The sequence below is a fragment of the Scyliorhinus canicula genome, chromosome 8 (genome assembly GCF_902713615.1).
Source record: "Scyliorhinus canicula chromosome 8, sScyCan1.1, whole genome shotgun sequence".
Taxonomy (NCBI): Eukaryota; Metazoa; Chordata; class Chondrichthyes; order Carcharhiniformes; family Scyliorhinidae; genus Scyliorhinus; species Scyliorhinus canicula.
Window position 1 is genome coordinate 43773558 of NC_052153.1, and position 16392 is coordinate 43789949.

At 46.4% G+C, this 16392-nt stretch overlaps 1 protein-coding gene across 3 annotated transcripts in view; it reads left to right on the forward strand.

Annotated features, from left to right (window-relative positions):
• Nucleotides 1–16392, forward strand: part of adamts3 (ADAM metallopeptidase with thrombospondin type 1 motif, 3) — a 274671-nt gene that overhangs the window by 206844 nt on the left and 51435 nt on the right. For all 3 annotated transcript variants that reach the window (XM_038804456.1, XM_038804457.1, XM_038804458.1), the window contains 4 exons: nucleotides 5217–5360; nucleotides 7241–7373; nucleotides 11127–11240; nucleotides 12239–12384. In XM_038804456.1, the coding sequence (XP_038660384.1) occupies nucleotides 5217–5360; nucleotides 7241–7373; nucleotides 11127–11240; nucleotides 12239–12384 (537 nt within the window). The remainder of the gene's footprint in view (nucleotides 1–5216; nucleotides 5361–7240; nucleotides 7374–11126; nucleotides 11241–12238; nucleotides 12385–16392) is intronic.

The window sequence follows — 16392 nt, forward strand, 5'->3', positions numbered from 1 at the left end:
TACTACTTATCCAGTGCACTGAGGAGGGTGTTCTTTGAGCTTTAAGTCTTTCTTCTTCGATGCATTGATTTAATTCCCATGTTCACATCTGAATTATTTCTCGAGTCCATGAGAGTCACTAGCTCTCCTTTAATGCCTTTTATGTTTTGATCTGTTTTGAGATACCATCTTTTCCTCTGTGCAATGCTGCAGCTTCTTTTGGTGTTCAAATGGACAGCTTTTTCTAAACATAGCTACTGCTCCATTTTGACTTCATCATTAAACTTTATAGTCTTGTCAAGTGGGGGCTGGTTGCTAGGCAAGGCCAAGCAGGTGGTACTTCTCACTGTAAACTGAGGATCGTTGGCTTCCCTGCAGTCTTCTTAACTTATTTTCTTTCTTAAAATGATTGTCCCACCATTCTTTGTGCTGTAATCGAATGATTGTTTCTGATGTTATGTTGGTAAGTGGTGTGTTTCATTTGTAATGGGGTCAGTCTTGGGGCGGTAGTAGTACTCTTGCCTTTAGGTCAGCAGGTTAGGAGTTCCATTGCCATTCCAGAACAGCTAGTATGACACATCAGTGGAGCATTGAGGGAGTGCTGCACCGTTGAAGATGCCACCTTTCACCAGCCCCGTGGTGGTGGCGGCCCTGAGAGTCTGGGGGCAATGGAGGAGACATGTGGGAGCAGAGGGAGCATTGGTCTGGTCCCCAATCTGTAATAATCACCGGTTTGCCCCGGGAAGTATGGTTGGGGGGGGTTCCGGATATGGCAGAGAGCAGGGATTGAGAGGATGGGGGACATGTTTATAGAGTGGAGCTTTCCGAGTATGAGGGCACTGGAGGATAAGTTTGGGTTGGCGAGGGGAAACAAATTCAGGTATCTGCAGGTGTGAGACTTCCTACGTAAACAGGTGTCAACCTTCCCCCTCCTACTGCTAAGGGGGATTCAGGACAGGGTAGTTTCCAGAGGGTGGGTAGGAGAAGGGAGCATCTCTGACATTTACAAGCAACTTATGGGGTCAGAGGAGATGCAGACCGAGGAGCTGAAGCGCAAGTGGGAGGAGGAGCTGGGAGGAGATTTTGGTAGGGGTTTGCAGATGTCATGTCCACGGTGTTAAAAACAAGGGTGGCCGCTGAGTCCAGAGGTGGTGATTTTCAGGGTGTCGCAAGACCCAGGAATCCAGGAGGAGAAAGAGACAGATGTTCTGGCCTTTGCTTCCCTGGTAGCCCGGAGATGGATACTATTAAATTGGAGGGACTCAAAGCCTCCAAAGTCAGAGACCTGGCTATCGGACATGGCTAGCTTTCTCTGTATGGAGAAAATCAAGTTCGCCATGAGAGGGTCAATGTTAGGGTTCGCCTGGAGGTGGCAACTGTTCGTCGACTTCTTCGCGGAAAACTAATCGTCAGCAGAAGCGGGGCGGGGGGGGGGGGGGGGGGGGGGGGGGGGGTGGTTAGTTAAGCTTAGAGTAGTGGGTTAATAAAGGTGGTACCTGTAAGGAAGGGAGACTGCTTTTGCACTATGTTTATAGTTTCATGTACATTGTTTATTTTGTTGTTGTTACAATACCAAAAATACCTCAATAAAATGTTTATTTAAAAAAAAGATGCCACCTTTCAGATGAGATGTTTAACGTGGGTTCCATCTAATATGCATATCGTAAAAAAGCATGGGACTTCTTCCAGTGTCCTGATCCAACATTTACCCCTCTGTACTTCATCATTCAAACAATTCAATTACTCATTTGTCTCAAAGGATCATAGGAGCAGGAGTGGGTCATTCAGATCCTCGAGAAAGTTCTATTAGATATTGTGGATGATCTATTTGGTTTCATATCCTTATATCTAGCAAACATTTATCACCACATTTTTAAAAATTTCAATCTATTTATGCTTTAATTTTTATAGGATGAGTTTCAGACTCCACTACCCTTTCAGTAGAGATGTGCCTCCTGATGTCACCCCAGAATGACCCATCTCTAATTTTAAAATACACACTGTGAATTCGCCAGGGGCTGGGAATTGCGTTAGATGGGCTGGAGTTCTCTCAGTTCAATAACTCACAATTGACAAGATGCAATATAAAGGTGAATGTTCATATGCAGGTCTTCAGACATTCCCCAAAACAGAAAATTGAAATACATACCTCACTCTTCCTTGAGCTGGACTTTACGGACAGTTCTTTTAATTCATCCAGTGGCCGCCTTCTCTAGCAGGCCGCAGTACTCTGCTAATATAGTATGATTAGGCTGCACAGCTGATCCCTGTTGCACCAATTCCTAATCAAACCGCCATGTGACTTCCTGTGGCCCTCTTGGTAGGAAAGCTCTTGGGCTGGATTCTCTGTTTTTATGACTGTCCCCACACCGTCGTAAAAACTGTGGACTTAAGGCAAATATTCATATTCCACATATTCCCTATCCCTGCAGGGGGCTAGCAGGGACCCAGCATAACACTAGCAGCTTTTGCTGCAGATACGGGCCTCGCACTTACAGGTTGGAGGGCGTACATGTGCACGCCTCCAGCGGCCGTGTCGTGCTCCGTGGCGGACTCTGACCACGGAGCTGGACATTAAAAATAGACTGCCCGATCGGCCGCGCGCCCGACACTGACCGCCCGTCCAAACATTGCCCGGCCGTGTAAAAGGCCCCCCCGTCCCCCAATCGCCCTGCGGACTGAGTGCACAGCCGCCACGCTAGTATCCCCACCGGCAGGACCACATTAGATCCATGCCGTCGGAACTTTGGCCGATCGGGGGCAGAGAATGGTGGAGCGGACCTCCAGCAATGGCCGCAGGTAGGTGATATGTGGCGGCGGTCGCGATTTCGTGTGGGGAAATGCATTCTCTGCTCTGGCGCCGACCACGATTTCGGCGTCGAGGTGCGGCGAGTCCAGCCCCTTGTCTAGAAACTGGAGGAAAATACTGTCCTTCCGGCCCACAGCCCCTTGTGACACCACAGACATTTTGTTCCAGGCTCCACCCCTACCCCCCCCCCCCCCCCCTCCCCTGCCACTGCAGTGAAAGCGTTTTGCCCTATTTACCCAATCAAATCCTTTCATCATTTTAAGCACTTCAATTAGATCAGTCAATCATCTACATTCAAGGGAGTCCAAACCTATACGCAACTTATCCTAATAATTTAACATTCTAAGTCCCGCTATCATTCTGGTGTCTGCATTCCAAAGATAATATATGGTGGTGGGATGTCCAGACTGAGCATAATATTTCAGATGCTGTACAACCAGTGTTTTTACAACTGTATTCTAGACATCTTAGTATAATTCTCATTGTTGTTTGTGAGGACCTTGCTGTTTGCAATTTGGCTGCCTCATTTGCCTACATTACAACACTGAATACACATCAATAGTATTTTATTAGCAGTGAAGTATTTTGGGACATCTTGAGTCACGAAAGGCACTACCATAAATGCAAGTCTTTCTTTCTAATAGATTCTGTCTTAACAAGAGTGTTTATGTCATGATTATAAGTGAAAGGAAGGCCTTGGTTTCCATGCTGAAAAAAATGAAGTTACATTTCCAGATCAGTAGCAACAAATGTATCATTTTGAGTTAAACATATTCTCATATGGTGTGAAACCTCACAGATCAGTGGTGGTTAGCACTTCACAGCGACAATGTCCCAGATTCGATTCCTGGCTTGGGTCACTGTCTGTGTCGAGTCTGCACGTTCTCCCCGTGTCTACTCCGGTTTCCTCCCACAAGTCCGGAAAGACGTGCTGTTAGGTGAATTGGACATTCTGAATTCTCCCTCATTTTCCTCGAACAGGCTCCAGAGTGTGGCGACTAGGGAATTTTCACAGTAACTTCGTTGCAGTGTTAATGTAAGCCTACTTGTGACACTAATAAAGATTATTATTATTATATTTGCATGCTTTGCCCCGAATTGAACATTTTGCTTTAGTAAACATTCAGTGACTCATAACGGTTCTTAGCAATGTTTTGCCAGTTCTTACAAGGGAAAGTCATTTTATCAACATTTTTGAAGAAAATCCCTGAATGGCCTTATATGGAAGTGACAGTCAGCAACGTTAAGATGTAATGCACATAAATAGGCCGGCATTCTCCGAGCCTGCGCCGGGTCAGAGAATTGCCGGGGGGAGGGGGGGCGTGAGAATCCCGCCACGCCGCTCTGATGTCGGGCCGCCGATTCTCTGGTCGCCGGAGAATCGGCAGCAATTGCGCCCGCGCGGTCGTTGCGGCACCGGTCGGGGGCTGCTGAAATAGGCCCCCGCGGCGATTCTCCATGGGCAACATGCCAAACTCCAGCCAAGTTCCACCGAGTCCCGCCAGCGTGGTTCAAACCTGTACCACCTAGCGGGAGCCCGGATCCGCGGCCTATGTGGACATCCGGGGTTGGGGGGGGGGGGGGGGGTCCTCCACGGTTTCCAGACCTGCGATCGGAGACTTCAGATCGCGGGCAGCTGTGATCCGGAGGGGACTTACCTCCTTCCGCATCGGCCTGTTGTTCAGTCTCTGGCGTCAACACTTGGCCAGGATTTCGGAGAATCCCAGCCATAGTCCTTCATCACATCTGCAGAATTTTCTAAAGCATTTGCTTCGAATTACTTTTGCCTTGCCCTGGTATTATGCGAGTAGCAGCTTGCACAAATGGCAAATAAGTGTGTTTGTGGTGCTGCTGGCTGGTGGTGGATTGTTGGCTGTGACCCAATGTTGTCCATTGCCATGGGATCTCTACAGTCCCCTGGACCAGTAGGCAGAGGGACTGGGATTTCCTGCCTGCTCCCTCCCTATGATGTGTTTAGTGGCGGCAGTGTCATTGGCCGCTGGTGGAATTTTCCATTCCCGCCGCTGTCGGCAGGTTTGCAGCATTCACTAACCCGGAAACACACAGTGGGGACTCACCGCCAGCAAGACTAGATGATCCCGCAGCATAAATGGGCAGAATATTTCAGCCTGAGTGTTGATTGAACGTATTACCTCCAATCATGCAGCACTCCTGTAATCCTTGCATTGAAGTGCCAGCCTGGATAATATGCCCAGGTCCTGGATGGGGGGCTTGAAACTCAACTGTCTGACTCAGAAAATGCTAGAGTGTTACTATAATTGAGGCAGGAAATCAGCCATTCTCAATGGTGAACCAGGGATTTCCATTCAACTTTAACCTTCTTAGATAAAGCAATGTGATCAAATTGTCTTTCAAAATAATATAAACTGTTCCTTTTTCTAACAAAGTTTTACTAAACCTCTTGTAGCCTTGGAATGGAACATGATGGTCAAGGAAACCGGTGTGGAGATGAAACTAGCATGGGAAGTGTTATGGCACCTTTGGTCCAAGCTGCATTTCACCGATTTCATTGGTCTCGGTGCAGCGGGCAAGAGCTCAAACGATATCTTCAGTGAGTACATCAACACGCTTTCAAATCATCGGCCCTGTGTTGCTTGAATTTATTGAAAATTAATTCTTCGAGGAAGGTGCTGCAGTGAGACAGGAGGGTACGTCCGCTATTTTAGGTTTGATGCCTGCAATTCCCATTCCAGTTAAAGTATTGTTAAAATAATTCTGGATCAGTTCCTTTACAGTGTCCCAAACAAATGTAAACAACGTAAGTGGAACAAATGTCTTGCTGTATAATCTGCGAGGTAGCAGCATTATCATTCCCGTCCAACTAGGTACTCCCTCTATCAAGCCCCAGGTTGCTAGAATGAAGACCCAAGAATGAGATTAGTGGGGTGGCACAATGGTTAGCACTGCTGCCTCACAGCGCTGAGGTCACAGGTTCGATTCTGGTCCTGGGTCACTGTCCGTGTGGAGTTTGCACATTCTCCTTGTGTCTGCGTGGGTCTTACCTCCACAACCCAAAGATGTGCAGGGTAGGCGGATTGGTCACGCTAAATTGCCCCATAATTGGAAAAATTAAGAAAAAGAATGAGATTAATGAAGGCCTGCTCAAGGTCTTTGATTTGGATTTAGAAGCATAGAAAGGCGATATTATTGAGCTTGCACAATACCTTAATTAATATGCAGATTTGGATATTCCATTGTAGAAAGGATATAAAATCAACAGAACAAGCAAAACACACATTCATCAGGATATTACCAGGAATGTGGGTTTACAGGTAGAGAGACTTGAGGAAGCATTTTTCATTATGGATGGAAGGTTTAACCATTGGTTCGCCTCATTAGAGCACTGTAGAAAAGACAGAGAGAATGTATAGTGTAGATCCATAAGGGTATTGTCAGTGATGATCAATTATAGTAACAAGGAAAAACTTGAAATACTGGGAACATTTTCACTGGAACAGTGAAGGTTAAGATCAGATTTAATGGGGGTTCTTAAAATAACAAAGGGTTTTGCCAAAGTGGCTAGAGGAAAATTTGGCTGGTGAGTCTGTACTTAAAATACTTTAAGCACTTAAAATTGCCACTGAACAAATGATGAGGGAGGTTATGAAAAAAAAATCAGTATATTGTGGGTTTTTAGGAAATAACATTGTGTTTGGATACATTTGAGACATGACAAGTGGTAGCAGTAGCACGTTTGTGAGACAAAGTGACTTTGAGCTTATGGTTCCTAAATTGCCTGTTCCTGGTGTTTTCCTTGCTTCAGGTCTGGGTTTGTTGCAAACTAATTGATAGAGATTGATTACTATGAATGGTCAATAACTTCATTATTATTGTATCATGTGGCTATTCGGACTATAGAGGGCACTAGTATTATTTTGTCTAGCAGTGCACATGTTCCCGATGTCTGCAGTGCGTTTATGCATGACCAGAGCTTGCAATATTAAGAACATTGTACGTGCAATCTTTTTTGTTCCAGTGCATTTGAGACAAACATAACGAGTGAAACTATAGAGTTATGAGTGTTGGCAAAGGCTCGAGTCAATGGGACAGGCAGCTTCCATCACTGCTCGATGCCCCATGTCTATAGTGTTCTCTCCATTGAAAGAGACCAAATATGGTCACAAAGTATCAGCAGTGTCCACGCTTGGGCCTGCTTGAACTCAAAGTATGGATTGAGGAAAGGATTTGATAATCCAGTGCTTCCAGATGGGTGAGCACTGAGAGAGGAATCCTCCTGGAAAACTACGAGTGAGGTACGGTTGCCACTGGAAAAGATTGATCTGGAATCACCCAATTGCTACAGCATCCGCAGTGGTTTTATTGGACACTTTTATTGGAATAATCTAGAACGTTTGAATACTTGGGGGGGGGGGGGGGGAAGATTCCAGTGAATTGATCAGAGATTCCATCTGCTTTTTGTTCTTCCTATAGTTCCTATGACTGTCTCCTGGATGACCCATTTGAACATGATTGGCCCAAACTTCCAGAACTGCCAGGGATAAACTATTCAATGGACGAACAATGCCGCTTTGATTTTGGCGTGGGCTACAAGATGTGCACAGCTGTATGTTTTGCCATTTTAATCACCTGACAACTGTGAAAGAGATGGGTTGAAGTAACTCTGAAATGTGAGATCAGGCAGTTAGCAATAAACATTGTAGATTGGAGATGGAACTCTTTCATGGTCAACTGCATCATGTGGTGTGAGAATAAGTTTCAAGTTTGACTCATTGTTATATGCTAAATCATCTGACCTTATCTGGCTTTGCCGTTTGGGCACATCCATCGACCTCAGTGCCTTGGGGAAAAAGTCAATGGTGGGTGCCTACCTCAGATTGACAGGAAGTGCCTTGATCTGGATGTTGGGCAAGGACAGGGTCAGACCTGATTCTAATGCCTCCTCTGATTAAGCCCTGGCCAACACTCACAGCTCAGCTTTCAGATGAAGAATGGCTATTTCATCGAGGCACCGCAGGGCTATTTGTCTGCAGGTGTCTGTTCTGGCAAGAGCCACTGTTGACATGAGATGGCGAGGGGGAAAAGGAACAAAAATAACGAGGCTGAACACTCAGGCCTGGTCAAATACGTCAGTGTTTCCTTTACAGTTCAAATCAACATTTCAGGGTAAATTCTGCAAGGCTGCGGTCCACAGCAATGGCGATCGAGTTTGTTCCACGCAACAAGCATTATTCAGTAAAGTGTAAATACAGTGATGGAACTCTCCCAGTGATTGGTGAACATTCGGGTTAGGGGACGGTGTGTAAGTTGGGGTGGAATTCGCACCAAACACTGGCTACGATTTAGAGAGTCCCGTTCTGGACGGGATTAGCAGTACTTGTAGAGGTGGGAATGACCCCGCTATCAAACGACACTCTGTTATTTTAGTTGGTTATTTTAGTGGGGGGTGCCCTGCCGAGGCTGCTGTCAGTCGCATTTCCTGCACTGAGGAGCTCGCTCGCCAGGGAGAGCATGGCGACCGGATCTCTCGACCACCGATACAACTCCCGGACGCTGCCAATGCCTCAACTCACCTGTTGGAGGGCCCTCGAGCTCCTCCCCACATATGGGCAGGGCACCCCTGAGCCCAATCCCCGCATAGGCAAATTGCTACCTGGGCACCTTGGCGCTGCCAGCCTGGCACCCTGGCAGTGCCCTTCCAGCCTGGCATTCAGAGAGGTCAGGAGGCTGAAACTGATGCTGGATAATTCATTTTTCCAGTAGAGATGACTTCCACGATGAGATGGGCGCAAAGAGGTTAATTAATCTTGTAGGCGATGCTACAGAGGTTCCAGGAGAGAAAGCATAGGTGGTGTTAGATATTCAAACCTGAACAGAGTCCTTTTCCTCAGAGGCTGATTGGTTGATGGAAGACGGTAGACTGAATTTTAAGCTTCACAGGCTACACCAGTTTGGGGTGGGGGTGGGGGGGGAAATCATGTGATTAACACCTCTCCAATTTGGCTTCGAAAAAGGATGTATATAGCTTAGTCTGGACTCTTGAGATTGTTAATGTTTCAAAATCATTAAGAATTTCAAAAAATGTTTTAGGGTCCTTTGGCCTAGCAGGTAGGTAGTTTCCTTTGGCTCTGCCTGGTCTAAGAAACATAAATGGCCTTTGTATAATGTAAGTTGGCCTTCTACAACTCATCAGGCATTAGTGCCCCTTCAGAGATAAAGATGTGTCAGCTTCTCTGAGTGCGAAGGATCCTTTTGTTTGAGTCATAGCCAGCCATAGCTTCAGTCATTTTAAAGACTTTGTCCAGTTTTTAAAATGTTGTAAATTAACCATGATAATATATTTATTTTATAAAAATATAAAGTAAGTTCTTAGCCACGCCTCTCACCGACACCAAGCACTTGTGTGCCGCAAATGTTAGTTGCCAGTCATCAGCCCCAGCTATTGAGTAGAAATTCAGGCACGGAGGGCCTAAGACCTTTTATGAAAGTATTGTCTTGTGTCAGATCACCCATATAATCTGAACATAAACTCAACAGGGCCAGAAATGGGTGACATGGTAGCACAGTGGTTAGCATTGTTGCTTCATAGCACCGGGGTCCCCAGTTCGATTCCCGGCTTGGGTCACTGTCTGAGTGGAGTCTGCACATTCTCCCTGTGTCTGTGTGGGTTTCCCCCGGGTGCTCCAGTTTCATAACGTAGAACATTGAACGGTACAGCACAGTACAGGTCCTTCAGCCCGTGATGTTGTGCCGACCATTTATCCTAATCTAAGATCAACCTGACCTACACCCCTTCAATTTTCTGCTGTCCATGTGCCTGTCCAAGACTCACTTAAATGTCCCTCATGACTCTGACTCCACCACCTTCGCTGGCAGTACATTCCACGCACCCACCACTATCTGTGTAAAGAACCTACCTCTGACATCTCCCCTATACCTTCCTCCAATCACCTTAAAATTATGTTCCTCGTGACAGCCATTTCCGCCCTGGGGAAAAGTCTCTGGCTATCCATTCTATCCATGCCTTCCACAAGTCTCGAAAGACGTGCTGTTAGGTAATTTGGACATTTTGAATTCTCCCTCAGTGTACCTGAACAGGCGCCAGAATGTGGCGACTGGGGGCTTTTCACAGAAACTTCATTGCAGTGTTAATGCAAGCCTACTTATGACAATAAAGATTATTATTATTCGTAAAATAGAGACATGCAGATATATAAACTGAACCAAATTGTCATAACCTATACCCGGCAGCATTTACGGGGTTGGGGCGATTGTATTCCCAGGGCCCTTTGCAGAATATGTGCTTCTAAGGGAGTGGGGTCATTTCAATCTTCCTGTATAACTGCTTCAATCACTTTCTGTAATACACACCTAGTTGGGTGTGGCTGGGAACCGCGTATCTGAAGCTTTGGAATGAACCTATCATTTTTTGCTCAACTCGGTGTGGATTCCCCTCTTTGTATGTACAAAACAAATATTACTTACTTCCATTATGCCCTGCAAATGTAAAGGCAGCTCACCATCACCTTCTCAAGGACAATTAGGTGTGGGCATTAAATGCTGGCGAGCCAGTAACACCCACATCCAATGAACAAATATATAAAAAAGACATCCAGTAATGAGGGTGCTTTAGATAGATCTTGTGCGACCATGACGATGTTGTCACACTGTGGTGTACCAGTAGATATTGTATAAATTATCCATCTTATTTGCATACTATGTGTTTATGAAAGTTCACGGAGCCAGCACTCACAGCAGGGAGTGGTGCCTATTTTACTTAGCAACCTTAATGTCAAGAGAAGTAAGTTGTCAAAGATACATATGGTAATTTTGTGAAGCAGATATCCCAAAATGAAAGAGCATAAGTTATTGCATCAATCCTGTAATGTTATACCCATATCTACACCAAGTTGCTAATATGGAGGTTAGCTAGACAGGAGCATGTATCAAAAAATCAGTCCAACAATGATTGTAGCCCTATCTCCACTCTACTCCCAACATTGAGCCTCACTAGATCAAAGCACTTATCACAGAAACAGCCCTGCAGTATTAATACCCTATCTCTACTCTAATCTTTTTTTTTTCCAATTAAGGGCTAATTTTAGCGTGCCCAATCCATCTCCCCTCCACATTCATATGGCCATGTATTGTTTGACTAACAAAGTCCTGACCTACGAATTTCCTCAATGGAATGAGGCACCTATAAAATGATGTCACATATTTACCATCATTTTCCAAAATGGGGAAAAAATATATTTTGATTTTGAACCTTAAATCTATAAAAAAAAGCAATCAACTAATTATTAAAGATCTTCTTGTAAGAAAAAAAGCCAATTTAATTTCCCTTTTGTGGTTACAGTTTCGCACCTTTGATCCATGTAAGCAGCTATGGTGTAGCCATCCTGACAACCCATTCTTCTGTAAGACAAAGAAAGGACCTCCCTTAGATGGAACAGAGTGTGGTCCTGGAAAGGTGAGTTGGCTCTGAAACGCTTACTTGTTTTGGACAAAATTAATGATATGCATTTTAAGTAATGGCATGTTATACACCTGGGCCGGGACTCTCCCCTACCCGGCGGGGCGGGGGGTCCCAGAGTGTCGGAGTGGCGTGAACCACTCTGGCATCGGGCCGCCCCAAATGTGCGGAACCACACCTTTAGGGGCCAAGCCCTCATATTGAGGGGCTAGGCCCGCGCCGGAGTGGTTCCCACTCCGCCGGTTGGCGTGAACAGCCTTTGGCGCCATGCCAGCCGGGGCCGGAAGGACTTCACCGGCCGGCGTAAGTCCGCGCATGCGCCGGTGCATCAGCGGCTGCTGACGTCATACGCAGGGGAGGGGGTCTCTTCCGCCTCCGCCATGGTGAAGGCCATGGCGGAGGCGGAAGAAAAAGAGTACCCCCAAGGCACAGGCCAGCCCACCCCCCGGGCCTACATTCCGCCGCGGCCGGCTCCTGAACATCCATGCCATGTTGCGTCGGGGCCGACGCGCGTAAGAAATTCCCCATGCATGCACAGGATTGAGCTGTCCCAACTGCGCATGCGCGGGTTGGCGCGACGCTACAGAGGCTGGAGTGGCGTGAACCGCTCCAGCACTGTGCTGGCATAGGACGTGCCCGGACCCTGTTCACGCCATCGTGAAACGCGACGGCGCACACTTGGCCGCCATATCGGAGAATCGCCCCATGATGTCAGGGTAAGCTATTTTTCTATGATCTCTTTTGTCAATGGCTCAATATTTATTTTGAGGAAATAATGTGCAAGGAGATGCTGTTAATGCAAAAATGCACTGTGACAACACATCAATAATGTGGTAATGTGATTCCAATATAACAATGCATTGAGTGTGTAATAGTGGATAATTCAATAATTCGGTGTAATAAAGTGCAGTGCACTAATAACCTGCCAATAAACATGATTAGACTTTCAATGAGAAGGAATGAACTCATAACTTGTCTTATATTTGAATTATCAGTGGTGCTACCAGGGTCATTGTTTGTGGAAGACTTCAGAGCAGTTAAGGCTGGATGGCAACTGGGGATCATGGAGCAAACTTGGGTCCTGTTCTCGAACCTGTGGTTCTGGTGTCCGATTTAGAACTCGACAGTGCAATAACCCAACGTAAGTGGCTTCTACAGTGATGGATGTTTTTGTTAGGAACATCACCAATAATGAATCAAGTGATTTTCTTCAAAAACATGCTTTTCCCAACACGATTAAGTAATTGCTGAGAAATGTCATGTTGTGACAGCTTTGATATGAGGCGGGTGAAATCAACTTATCACAGTAGCATAGAGCTGCTAAAAATGAATTGGCAGCCCAATTTATACCGTGCCTGATTTTCCATTTACTTCAGTGGAAAAGAATGTTTGACAGGCTGCTGACTCGCTTTCAGCTGGATTTGCAATCGTGGCCTTGACCAATTCCTCTCGCCAGTAACCTAAACTAACCCTTTTATCTCTGATTGAAGGCATGGTAAATGAATGCGAATACATAGAAATCAACAGTACCAGTAGAAAGAAAATAGTCCATGAGATTGAGGAGGATTTCTGAGGCGGAATTCGCAGAGCCTTCTCTCCAAGGGGAGCACGTTTCAGAGACGGTGCTGTCAGTGTAATAATGTGCACTGTAATAATGCAATGTTGTTGATTCATACTCACTTGTAGGGTCCCATTGTAATTTTGAGCGAGAAACAAATCCATTCATACAAAGAGAAAGGTCGCATAGCTACGAAGAAGAGCAAGGAAAGTCCAGACTAATTGGATAGCTCTTTCAAAGACACAGCAGAGATACGATGGGCCGGAAAGCCTTCTCATATGTTGCATGATTCCATGGTTGCTTGGTCATGTGAAATTCTTTTTTTTAAATTTAGAGTACCCAAATCTTTGTTTCCAATTAAGGAGCAATTTAACGTGGCCAATTCACCTGTCCTGCACATCATTGGGTTGTGGGGGTGAGATCCACGCAGACACAGGGAGAATGTGCAAACTCCACACAGACAGTGACCCGGGGCCGGGATAGAACTCGGGTCCTCGGCACCATGAGACAGCAGTGCTAACCACTGTGCCACCGTGCTACCCTTGCAATGTGAAATTCAGCAAGATATGCCATAGTTTATTAGTTAACTACTTCAGGGGCAGCACGGTGGTGCAGTAGTTAGCACTGCTGCCTCATGACACCGAGGTCCTAGGTTCGATCCGGGCTCTGCATCACTATCTGTGTGGAGCTTGCACATTCTCCCCGTGTTTGCATGGGTTTCACCCCCATAACCCAAAGATGTGCAGGGTAGGTAGATTGGCCACACTAAATTGCCCCTTAATTGGAAAAAATGAATTGGGTACTCTAAAATTTATTTTAAAAAGTTAACTACTTCAGTCCATTCAAAAGACACATGGTGCTCAACACTGCTGCCTCACAGTGCCAGGGATCCGGGTTCAATTCCTGCCTTAGATGACTGTGTGGAGTTTGCACTTCCTCCTGTGTCTGCGTGGGTTTCCTCTGTGTGCTCCGGCTTCCTCCCACAGTCCAAAGTTGTGCAGGTTAGGTGGATTGGTCATGATAAATTGCCCCTTAGTGTCCAAAAGGTTAGGTAGGGTTGCTGGGTTACGGGGATAGTGTGCTCTATCTAAGGGCTGGTGCAGACTTGATCGGCCGAATGGCCTCCTTCTGCACTGTAAATTCTATGATTCTATACTTCTATGATTCAAAACATCCTATAACCTGATATTGGTTCAATTCCCAGCATACATTGATCAGCCAATCTCACCAGGGACTGTGATAAGATCGTGCAATTGGTGTTAGCATCACTGACTAGGGTGAGCAGTAATTCATGCTCAAGAAGAACATTTAGGGAAAGAGTTAGGGGATGAAGCCAAAGATACATTCCAAAAAGAGTCTTATTTGAATGTTCTTTCAAATCAGGGAGGCAGATGGGAATGCAGACACAATGGATGGGATTCTCCGTCTGGTCAGGGCAGTGGGGTTCTCCGCTCCCGCTGCAGTGAATGGGAGATCTGGCTGAGCGCCAAATTCTCCGTCCTTGCTGGCAGTGGCATCGGAGCAGATTTGCAACGGAGAATTCCGGCCAATTCTATGGGTCGGGTGGAATTTGTGTTGGAGAGACTTCACAACAGAGAATTGTGAGGCAAGGAACAACTGCTATAATAGTGACAAGGTGTTGTAGGATTCAATTTTAATTGTGGGACTGAACATTTTGAAGGTTGACAAATGACTACCTCAGATACCCATTTCATTTAATTGCAGATAGAATCCAGTTGACTTTGACTGAATTGTGTCGGGCAGAATAATGACATTAAATTGCAGAATAGACTATTTGGCTCTTTGATCCTGCGTCATCATTCAGTAAGATCATAGTTGGTCTTCTACCTTAATTTCACCTTCTGTACTGTCCCCTAAATTCCTTTAGTAAATAAAAATCTTATCAATCTATTTTTACATTTAGAGTAGTCAACTATTTTTTTTTCAATTAAGGGGCAATTTAGCTTGGCCAATCCACTTAACCACTGTGCCATGTGCCGCCTGTTTTAATCTGTCTTACATACACTTAACAACTGAACATTTAGAAATCTATAAGGTAGAGAATTCTGAAGATTCACAACCGTTTGGGCCGAATTCTCCTGTTTTGAGACTCAGCGCGATGGCAGGTGGCTCTGAAAGCACTTGTTCTGTTGAGCAGAGTGGTGGGACCCGCACCAGATTCTGCGCTTGCAACCTCATCGATTATGCATAAGAGAGTTTCCCTCTGACTCTCCTGGCCGGCCAGCAGCTGATCCATCCCACTGCCGTCAGCTGAGGGTTTGAAGGTGCCGGTGTCATATTTCAATACTAGACGAGCACACTCATATCACTTTGCCCAGCTCACCTGTCTTCACCGGACCGCACAAGATGTCAGCAACCTATAGTGAAAAAGCTAACAGCCTCAAGAAGAAGTCTGTTCCTCAATTCAACCATTTCAACCCCCTCCCCCTCCCGAGTCCATCACCTGCAAGTGTCTTCACTTCACTTGGATCTCTACCCAATGCATCTGGAGTCTTCCAGTTCCATCCCGTTCCAGTAAACAATGTGTTGTCCCTTTGACCCCCTTGTTTGCAAGCTTTCCATGCAGTCATGTCGGGGTCCAGCTTCCCTCTCCTTGGTCTTCCCTCTGCCTTTCATTATACCACTTCTTCATAGAATTTACAGTGCAGAAGGAGGCCATTTGGCCCATCGAGTCTGCACCGGACCTTACCTGAGCACCCTACCCAAGTCCATACCTCCACCCTATCCCATAACCCAGTAACCCCACCTAACCTTTTTTTTGGACCCAAGAGCAATTTAGCATGACCAATCCATCTAACAGCACATCATCCTTTGGACTGTGGGAGGAAACCGGAGCACCCGGAGGAAACCCACGCAGACATGGGAGAACGTGCAAAATATGCACAGTGACCTAAGCCGGCAATTGAACCTGGGACCCTGGCACTGTGATGTGACAGTGCTAACCACTGTGCTACCGTGCTGCCCTGCATCTTCTTCATCGACCCCTTTGCCCCTCTGCCTGCCATTATGTACCCCCTCCTTGCACAGCCCTCCTTCCACGTTGCTCCCCTTGTCTTCGTCAGGCCTCAACCCACCTGCCCCCTCCCTCACCTTGCACGCACTCTACTTTAACTTTGGACCTTGGTTGCAGTGGTCGCATGAGTCCCACAGCACAGTGCTGTCCAGATAGACTCTGGTGGGTGGCTCCATGCAGGAAGGAGACCGCTGTAACCCCCAACTGCACCAAGGCAGGAGGCTTCATGGGTCTAGCAGTACGGTGCTGTCCATGAATACCAGCTTGGCATGGAGATGGAGGGCAGGAACTGGCCGCCCCGGCAAGGTGTTGGGGAGCACACCTGGGGCAGCGCAGCTACATGGCAGATAAGCTTTGTTCCACTCACCTTGAAGTCTCTGGAACTGAGGGTTGCCTTGTACACACCACTCTTTAACAATTGGGTTTGACACTGCCATGATTTCCCGCTGGTGTGACGCATGATTGGACGGCCTGACGGGACACTGGCGGGCAGCTGTTTTAATGAGCATTCATGGGATGTAAATTAATACAAATGGCATTCACCCCACCTGCCAGTG